The sequence below is a fragment of the Neoarius graeffei genome, chromosome 25 (genome assembly GCF_027579695.1).
Source record: "Neoarius graeffei isolate fNeoGra1 chromosome 25, fNeoGra1.pri, whole genome shotgun sequence".
NCBI classification, from domain to species: domain Eukaryota; kingdom Metazoa; phylum Chordata; class Actinopteri; order Siluriformes; family Ariidae; genus Neoarius; species Neoarius graeffei.
This window is the reverse complement of record NC_083593.1, coordinates 10,820,617-10,830,278: the sequence shown is the minus strand read 5'-3', so window position 1 is coordinate 10,830,278 and position 9,662 is coordinate 10,820,617. Positions and strand designations below refer to the sequence as shown.

General features: G+C 42.8%; 1 protein-coding gene across 1 annotated transcript; it reads left to right on the top strand.

Moving 5' to 3' along the window:
* The first annotated feature begins 719 nt into the window (after window positions 1–719).
* On the top strand, window positions 720–7,159 carry LOC132873854 (peptidyl-prolyl cis-trans isomerase-like). Its single transcript, XM_060909664.1, has 5 exons — window positions 720–866; window positions 2,542–2,572; window positions 2,726–2,814; window positions 2,920–3,092; window positions 6,723–7,159. The coding sequence occupies exons 1-5, from the start codon at window positions 798–800 to the stop codon at window positions 6,853–6,855; spliced, it is 495 nt and encodes a 164-aa protein (XP_060765647.1). The 5' UTR covers window positions 720–797; the 3' UTR covers window positions 6,856–7,159.
* Window positions 7,160–9,662: the final 2,503 nt, after the last annotated feature.

Genomic DNA, 9,662 nt, shown 5'->3' with positions numbered 1-9,662 from the left:
CTTTTGCGAGATCTCGCAAAACTTTTTGCGAGATCTCGCAAAAGTTAAGCTGATGTACTTCCGGGTCAGCCTGATTTATTTCCGCTGGCTGGTCAGATTGTAAACAATAATGGAGAGTGTTCACCCGTGGGAGACCTGCATGGAGTTTTATTTTGAGATTGGCCTCAAATATAAAGACATAAAATCAGTACTTGCCGATAAACACGGCTTTCATATTAGTGAGAGACATCTGAAGCGACTCCTTAACGAACGAGGACACTAAAGGGACATGGAATTTAAAAAAAATAAGTAAAAAAAACCCAAAACTATGTGCTTTTGCGAGATCTCGCAAAATCTTAAAGGCTTATGGACTGGTGGTGGTAGCCCGGTCATTTGGGAATCAACAGGATGTCAGGAAGACCAACGAGTTATGGAGGAGGATTTGGAGCAGTTTCTGCGGTCAAGAGGGATCCCTCAAGCAGACATCATTCGCATGACAAGAGACAAGGTGGGCAAAGAATTAATTCAGTCACAAATAACGTATAGTGACAATAAAGGCATTCTATTCTATTCACATAGCAGTCTTCTGAACATATCTACAGCGAGCAGTGGCTTCTAGATTACGGGCATACTCCAAGTTATCGCTAGTTGCTTGCCCTAGGCAACCATTTAGATCAACTATTTCGCTTCCGGTAAAACGGCTAAGAAAGTCACGTGACAAACCCAGCAATTCAAGTTTTTGCTCACAGCTCGGTCTGCTGCGTATTGTTCACGGTTTCTCCTTTTAGTGTTGGAGAGTAGAGCACGTCTCTGTCGACATGGCCAACCCTAGAGTGTTTTTTGACATCACCATCGATGGGGAAAATGCAGGAAGGATTGTGATGGAGGTGAGGAAATGAAAATGACACATTTGCTTAAATATGACTGTTTGAAACAGACTGGGTAGTGTGGTCTGGTTACACACTGTTACTCGTACTGTTCCTTGTACTGTGGCAGAACTTAAAAATTAACTTAATTTCGGAAGCATTAAACTGTACACGTTTGTAAATAAGTACTACATGCAGCAATAGATTTTATTATTATTAATAATGTAGTTGGCGGGCGGTACGGTGGTGTAGTGGTTAGCGCTGTCGCCTCACAGCAAGAAGGTCCTGGGTTCGAGCCCCGGGGCCGGCGAGGGCCTTTCTGTGTGGAGTTTGCATGTTCTCCCTGTGTCCGCGTGGGTTTTCTCCGGGTGCTCCGGTTTCCCCCACAGTCCAAAGACATGCAGGTTAGGTTAACTGGTGACTCTAAATTGACCGTAGGTGTGAATGTGAGTGTGAATGGTTGTCTGTGTCTATGTGTCAGCCCTGTGATGACCTGGCGACTTGTCCAGGGTGTACCCCGCCTTTCGCCCGTAGTCAGCTGGGATAGGCTCCAGCTTGCCTGCGACCCTGTAGAAGGATAAAGCGGCTAGAGATAATGAGATGAGATGAGATAATGTAGTCGGCCTTGTGTCATTTTTAGTCTTCGCCCAGTTTTTGGTTGTGTTCAGTTTTCCTGAAGGCTCCCCCCCCATTAAAGCTTCTGAAGAGAAAACAGATGGTGCATATCTCCTTGGTTGCAACCTCGCCCTGAAAATGATCATGTGCTCTGTTAACGGTAGACTGCCTTTCAGGTTTTTCAAGTGTAGGTCATAAATTTTCCATGACTCCCAATTTTTGCTTAGTGGCTTGAAGCTACTGGATTTGAATCACAGACTTCCAATTCTATCTATCTATCTATCTATCTATCTATCTATCTATCTATCTATCTATCTATCTATCTATCTATCTATCTATCTATCTAATTTATATAGAGCAAATTAATAAATTTAGGGCCACGTGGCCCTAAATTCTTTTTTCCTGCTTCACCATGACCCAATTCAAGATACATCATGCATCACATGGTGGGCTTTCCTCGTTTGTGCAAGGCATTGTGGGATACAAATTTTGAAACGGGAGAGAAAAATGGATGACGAGTGTGCGAATGAAATGTGAAAGACCCACTACAGTAACAGAAAGCAAGAAGAGAAGAAAAGCTGTTATGTTGCTAAGGAATGGAAATCCAGGACCAAGCTAATAAATATTGGCGGTCAGCGAGCACCTCGGTGTGATCAGCTATTCGTTGAGCAACAGAATGATGTAACTGTGCACGGTCAAAGGTAAACCTGCGCATGCGCACATGGACTTCCTCTATCCGACTGCATGAAGCAGGCGATTTTGTGCACGTTATTTCGTGGGGGGACTGAAGCCCCTGGAGGAAACCAACACAGACACAGGAAGAACATGCAAACTCCACATAGAAAGGTCCTCGTTGGTCACTGGGCTTAAACCCAGAACCTTCTTGCTGTGAGGCGACAGTGCTAACCACTACACCACCGTGCTGTTTCACTTCAGTACTGAACAGTGGTAGTGTGTGTGTGTCCCCCACTTTTAGTAATGGCTTTAAAAGTGATTTGTGCACTAATGGTATTTAATCAGTTCACAGTCCAGAGTTTCTGCATCAGTGGAATCCTGATCCTTCCTTTTTGTTTCTCCTCAGTTGAGAGCCGATGTGGTCCCAAAGACTGCTGGTGAGTATTTTCTTTGTTGGGGGTTTATTTCTCCTGTGAGATATATGTATGTGTGTGTGTGTGTGTGTGTTATATATGCGTGTGTGTATATAAAAAATTATATATAAAAAATTATATATAAGAAAATGAACTGGTGTGATCACTTCTGTACAGAGAACTTTAGAGCTCTGTGCACTGGAGAGAAAGGTTTTGGCTACAAAGGTTCCAGCTTCCACCGTGTCATCCCAGAATTCATGTGTCAGGTAAGATCCTGCACCTCCTCTGTGACAGTTTATTGGGGTAGTTTTAATACCTGAACATTAAATCATTGTTGACTGGATCTGAATTGCTGTTGCAAATCCTTTTAGGGTGGCGACTTCACAAGACACAATGGAACTGGTGGAAGGTCCATCTATGGTGAGAAGTTTGCAGATGAGAACTTCACTCTGAGGCACGTGGGCCCTGGCACCCTGTCCATGGCTAATGCAGGACCCAACACCAATGGCTCACAGTTCTTCATCTGCACTACGATAACCGAATGGTGAGAGCCCCGTTTCAGTATTTTCACCTGCATGTTTTCAGGGCTCAACATTAACTTGACAAGTTAATACATCCAGACCATGTATTAACTTGTCCTGACCATAACCGTTTTATTACTATGTATTTACTAGTTCAATGAAAGGAACCATCACTGAGCTATAACTGCATCGTCTTCCTGGTTACAGGCTCTCATTTCTGTGTTTTGGTTTCCGATCTTGTCCTGCCCAGTTTAGTCTGTTTGTGCCTCGCTTGACCCTTTCGCCCGTTTGTCGTTATTGATTGAGCCTGCAGTTTTGGACTATATTATTTAAAAAAAAAAAAAACGGGCATAAAGAGACTTCCTGCACATACATCTGTCTCCAGTCAGCCTGCACTTACTGACAGTGGTTAATAAAGTTTATCAAAAAGAGGGTATAGTTATGATTATGCTTTAATGATTTTCAATAAAACTCAAACCAACTGTAACAAAAATGATCCAAAGCCCCATTATGGTGCATGTGTTCTAACCCATTACCTGATCTGCATTAAGAGTTACATTTGGCCAAATTCAAAGCTTCTGGAGGAAATAGTGTTAAATCTTGATTAATCCAGTAAAACATGAAGTACAAATTAATTTAAAGAAATGAAAAGTCAGACATAAGGGGGGACGGAATCATGTGGTGAATGAAAAATTGTGAGTTCGGCACTATTGTAAAATATTTTGCGGCAATTTTACAACAAATGTGAACCATACAGAAGAAAAATACAATAAGTCCAAATGAAATGAAGATTCACCACAGATTGAGGTATTTGATTGCTGTTTCTCCGATTTCAACGAATACAGAACAGGTAAGGTTATGTTTTTTCACACGTTTCAACACAGTTCTAAAACTGCTTTTTACAGCATCTTAATTTATCCAATTTAAAAAAAAAACAAAAAAACAAAAACTAGATAGAACTTGACGGCGTCGATGGGGATGCCTGCGCCCAGTAGACTACACGCCTTATTAAGTTGTGATTTGGGGATGGACATTTGACCTCACAGTAATCTTGACCTGGTGAAATTACTTGTATTAGCCTTGGAGATATTGTGTTCACAAGGTTTTCGGACAGACATTTGACCTCACAGTGACCTTGACCTTAGACCTTTTGACCTCAAAATGTAATCAGTTCATGTTTGTCCCAAAGTGCACAAATGGTGAAAGTTTGGTGAAATTCCTTTCATTAGCCTTTGAGATATCCTGTTCACAAGGTTTCGGGACGGACACACGGACAACCCGAAAACATAATGCCTCCTGCACCTTACGGTGGCGGAGGCATAAAAAACAGACAACTCCATAGACATTATTGTAGCTGAACACGAAAGTCATATGACTGAAAATGCTGCTTAAATTTGTTGAAATTGATAGATCATGTCAAGAGAGCAAACAGCACCAGTTCACATTTTATTTACTCAAGAAGCACGCAAGGATTACACAGGAAATTTCTCATCTCATTATCTCTAGCCGCTTTATCCTTCTACAGGGTCGCAGGCAAGCTGGAGCCTATCCCAGCTGACTACGGGCGAAAGGCGGGGTACACCCTGGACAAGTCGCCAGGTCATCACAGGGCTGACACACAGACACAGACAACCATTCACACTCACATTCACACCTACGGTCAATTTAGAGTCACCAGTTAACCTAACCTGCATGTCTTTGGACTGTGGGGGAAACCGGAGCACCCGGAGGAAACCCACGCGGACATGGGGAGAACATGCAAACTCCGCACAGAAAGGCCCTCGCCGGCCACGGGGCTCGAACCCGGACCTTCTTGCTGTGAGGCGACAGCGCTAACCACTACACCACCGTGCCGCCCACAGGAAATTTGCCCGAATAAAATTCTCAAATTGAAGAAAACTTTACGCCAGATAACAGTTGGTCCTTCTCTAAAAAGAGGGAAAGTTGCTCTTTTGACAGAGCTGTTTTTCCAGTGTCAATTCTCCTCAATTCAGTGTGAATATTTTACTCTTTTGTGGTGGTATTTGACTCTCTTGTCTTGAAATTAACTCGTGTACCATTTTACTCAGTTCAGAGCCACAACCAGCTTGTTACACAATTACTCCAATTTTGCTCCCACTTAATTTCTCTCTAAACTCAAAATGGAGCAAAACTGACTATTTGAGAAATACTTTTAACTCTGGAAAATTGCTCAGTCATTTTCCGTGTATGCACTATAGCACACACATCAACTGATCTGCTCATAAGAAATGGAAGAAATATTGACACTTATTCGAGTTGCTCTTCGGCTGGATCGAGTCGAAGTTCAAAATGACCCTGCTTATCAGTGTCCCAGTTCTCAAGATTGAATTGCTGTCCTGAATCATTCAAAGCGCCTCCCGAGCATCAAATCACACATCACACCACATTATCTCTAGCCGCTTTATCCTTCTACAGGGTCGCAGGCGAGCTGGAGCCTATCCCAGCTGACTACGGGCGAAAGGCGGGGTACACCCTGGACAAGTCGCCAGGTCATCACAGGGCTGACACATAGACACAGACAACCATTCACACTCACATTCACACCTACGGTCAATTTAGAGTCACCAGTTAACCTAACCTGCATGTCTTTGGACTGTGGGGGAAACCGGAGCACCCGGAGGAAACCCACGCGGACACGGGGAGAACATGCAAACTCCGCACAGAAAGGCCCTCGCCGGCCCCGGGGCTCGAACCCAGGACCTTCTTGCTGTGAGGCGACAGCGCTAACCACTACACCACCGTGCCGCCCGAGCATCAAATCGCTGTGCCATTTTACAAGTTTTACCTCCAAACAGGTAGCTTAAACTATGGCTGACAGATTTTTATCCTGTTTACGGTGCGCTTTCCCGCCACAAAAGAGAAACCAATGGAAACCGAAATAGTGAAAGTGATTGATTATGCAGGTAATGCAGTTCTGTACCATTCTGTATGAATTCTAGAGGCTCTTGTGCCTTTTAAAACACCCAGTTCATCAGTAGTTTATAAAATACTCAAACCAGCCCATCTGGCACGAACCACCATGCTGCTATCAAAGAAGCTGATTGCAATTTTTTTTTCCTCCCCCAGTTGTGATGTTTATCTTGAGAATGAATTGATTGAGGCGGCATGGTGGTGTAGTGGTTAGCGCTGTCGCCTCACAGCAAGAAGGTCCTGGGTTCGAGCCCCGTGGCCGGCAAGGGCCTTTCTGTGCGGAGTTTGCATGTTCTCCCCGTGTCCGCGTGGGTTTCCTCCGGGTGCTCCGGTTTCCCCCACAGTCCAAAGACATGCAGGTTAGGTTAACTGGTGACTCTAAATTGACCGTAGGTGTGAATGTGAGTGTGAATGGTTGTCTGTGTCTATGTGTCAGCCCTGTGATGACCTGGCGACTTGTCCAGGGTGTACCTCGCCTTTCGCCCGTAGTCAGCTGGGATAGGCTCCAGCTTGCCTGCGACCCTGTAGAACAGGATAAAGCGGCTAGAGATAATGAGATGAGATGAATTGATTGAACGATTTTATGCATTGTGCTGCTGCAACATGATTGGTGCTTCCCCCCGTTAAATGACCTGTACGTACTAGTGTTCCCCAGTAAAGTAAAAACCTTCTAAAAGTTTATTCCAGGTTTTTATGCTCTCCTCCTTTTTCTCTCTGCACAGGCTCAATGACAAGCACGTTGTGTTCGGGAGCGTTGTTGAGGGCATGGAAGTCATCCGCATTATAGAAAGGAAAGGAAGCAAGAGTGGTGCTTGCCGTGGCAAGATCATCATCGCTAACTGCGGCCAACTTTAAATACCACTCAACACCTAGCTTCAGTCTTGTTCATTCCTTTAATTTTCTTATTGAAACACTTGTATCATGACCATGTTTTGGTTCACATCATTAATACTTTTGTTAAACAAATGTTCTATTTAAAGGCTGAACAAGAACCTCTTCCATTTTTCATCTGTGTTGTTCTATTGTGATTGCCTCAGGCATTAAATGAGGTTTTTCCTCCCTCCCTCCCTCCCTCCCCCAGGCATAAAGCTCATGTCCCAGAATATCATTCTCTTGAAATTTCTAGGACAAAAGTGGATATTAAAATTGTTCTTGGAAATGGTGGTGCTACAGACTTTTTTTGGGGGGGTGTGCACATGCATGTCTCCAACAAGCAGCACTAATGGCACCAGGAATTAAATTTTTTAAATGCATCTACATTTATAAGGGGATATTTTAAACAAATCTAATATTTTGGAAGCCTAGCGCTCCAGCTGGGGTTTATTGGAAGTAAAAGCTGTAATTAAGAGACACTATGCATCTGAGAGGAAAATACATTTTAAAAATAAACTGCAACCTTTTTTCTATAGACCCCTTCGCACGTTTGTAAACAAACCGACCGTTGCCAGGATGGACTCAAACAATGGCGCTGCCCATAGACCGGCATTATGAGCTGTCAGATTATGCCAAACAAATTGTCATTACAAGATCGAGAATGCTACATAAATAAGTTAACTCTAACAAGTGGACATCGCCTACCGGATCTGTATTTAATTAAAGAGTGGACGGACGATGTTAGTAAGTTTTCCTCTGATACCTGAAGGCAGTCATACTATTTACAAAAAATGTCAAACTAAAAAAAAACAAAACAACCTATTTACAACCCCGATTCCAAAAAAGTTGGGACAAAGTACAAATTGTAAATAAAAACGGAATGCAATGATGTGGAAGTTTCAAAATTCCATATTTTATTCAGAATAGAACATAGAGGACATATCACATGTTTAAACTGAGAAAATGTATCATTTAAAGAGAAAAATTAGGTGATTTTAAATTTCATGACAACAACACATCTCAAAAAAGTTGGGACAAGGCCATGTTTACCACTGTGAGACATCCCCTTTTCTCTTTACAACAGTCTGTAAACGTCTGGGGACTGAGGAGACAAGTTGCTCAAGTTTAGGGATAGGAATGTTAACCCATTCTTGTCTAATGTAGGATTCTAGTTGCTCAACTGTCTTAGGTCTTTTTTGTCGTATCTTCCGTTTTATGATGCGCCAAATGTTTTCTATGGGTGAAAGATCTGGACTGCAGGCTGGCCAGTTCAGTACCCGGACCCTTCTTCTACGCAGCCATGATGCTGTAATTGATGCAGTATGTGGTTTGGCATTGTCATGTTGGAAAATGCAAGGTCTTCCCTGAAAGAGACGTCGTCTGGATGGGAGCATATGTTGCTCTAGAACCTGGATATACCTTTCAGCATTGATGGTGTCTTTCCAGATATGTAAGCTGCCCATGCCACATACACTAATGCAACCCCATACCATCAGAGATGCAGGCTTCTGAACTGAGCGCTGATAACAACTTGGGTCGTCCTTCTCCTCTTTAGTCTGAATGACACGGCGTCCCTGATTTCCATAAAGAACTTCAAATTTTGATTCGTCTGACCACAGAACAGTTTTCCACTTTGCCACAGTCCATTTTAAATGAGCCTTGGCCCAGAGAAGACGTCTGCGCTTCTGGATCATGTTTAGATACGGCTTCTTCTTTGAACTATAGAGTTTTAGCTGGCAATGGCGGATGGCACAGTGAATTGTGTTCACAGATAATGTTCTCTGGAAATATTCCTGAGCCCATTTTGTGATTTCCAATACAGAAGCATGCCTGTATGTGATGCAGTGCCGTCTAAGGGCCCGAAGATCACGGGCACCCAGTATGGTTTTCCGGCCTTGACCCTTACACACAGAGATTCTTCCAGATTCTCTGAATCTTTTGATGATATTATGCACTGTAGATGATGATATGTTCAAACTCTTTGCAATTTTACACTGTCGAACTCCTTTCTGATATTGCTCCACTATTTGTCGGCGCAGAATTAGGGGGATTGGTGATCCTCTTCCCATCTTTACTTCTGAGAGCCGCTGCCACTCCAAGATGCTCTTTTTATACCCAGTCATGTTAATGACCTATTGCCAATTGACCTAATGAGCTGCAATTTGGTCCTCCAGCTGTTCCTTTTTTGTACCTTTAACTTTTCCAGCCTCTTATTGCCCCTGTCCCAACTTTTTTGAGATGTGTTGCTGTCATGAAATTTCAAATGAGCCAATATTTGGCATGAAATTTCAAAATGTCTCACTTTCGACATTTGATATGTTGTCTATGTTCTATTGTGAATACAATATCAGTTTTTGAGTTTTGTAAATTATTGCATTCTGTTTTTATTTACAATTTGTACTTTATCCCAACTTTTTTGGAATCGGGGTTGTACAAAAGTAGCCTGCCATCAACATTCTGGTTACAGCGAGACTACAACTTGATTAACAATGGGATATTCATTTTGTTTTAATCAAATTATGCCAGTGATGTGATGCCAATGTGGCTTTAGCTACAACAGCAAATACCAACACTAAACAGCAATTTGCAGGAGGTAATGGCATGAAAGGAATGATAGTGTAAAGAGTGCAGCTAAGAGAAATCAGAGCTGCGTAAAAAGCGAGAGGCAGAGAGCAGAAATGAAACTGAACGGGGCGGGAGCTAGGTTAGAGCAGTCAGCGTAAGTTGGCATTTAGAGTGAGGGCACACAATTTTACCTTTCCATCCTTGCTTTAAAATTGTGATTTTTG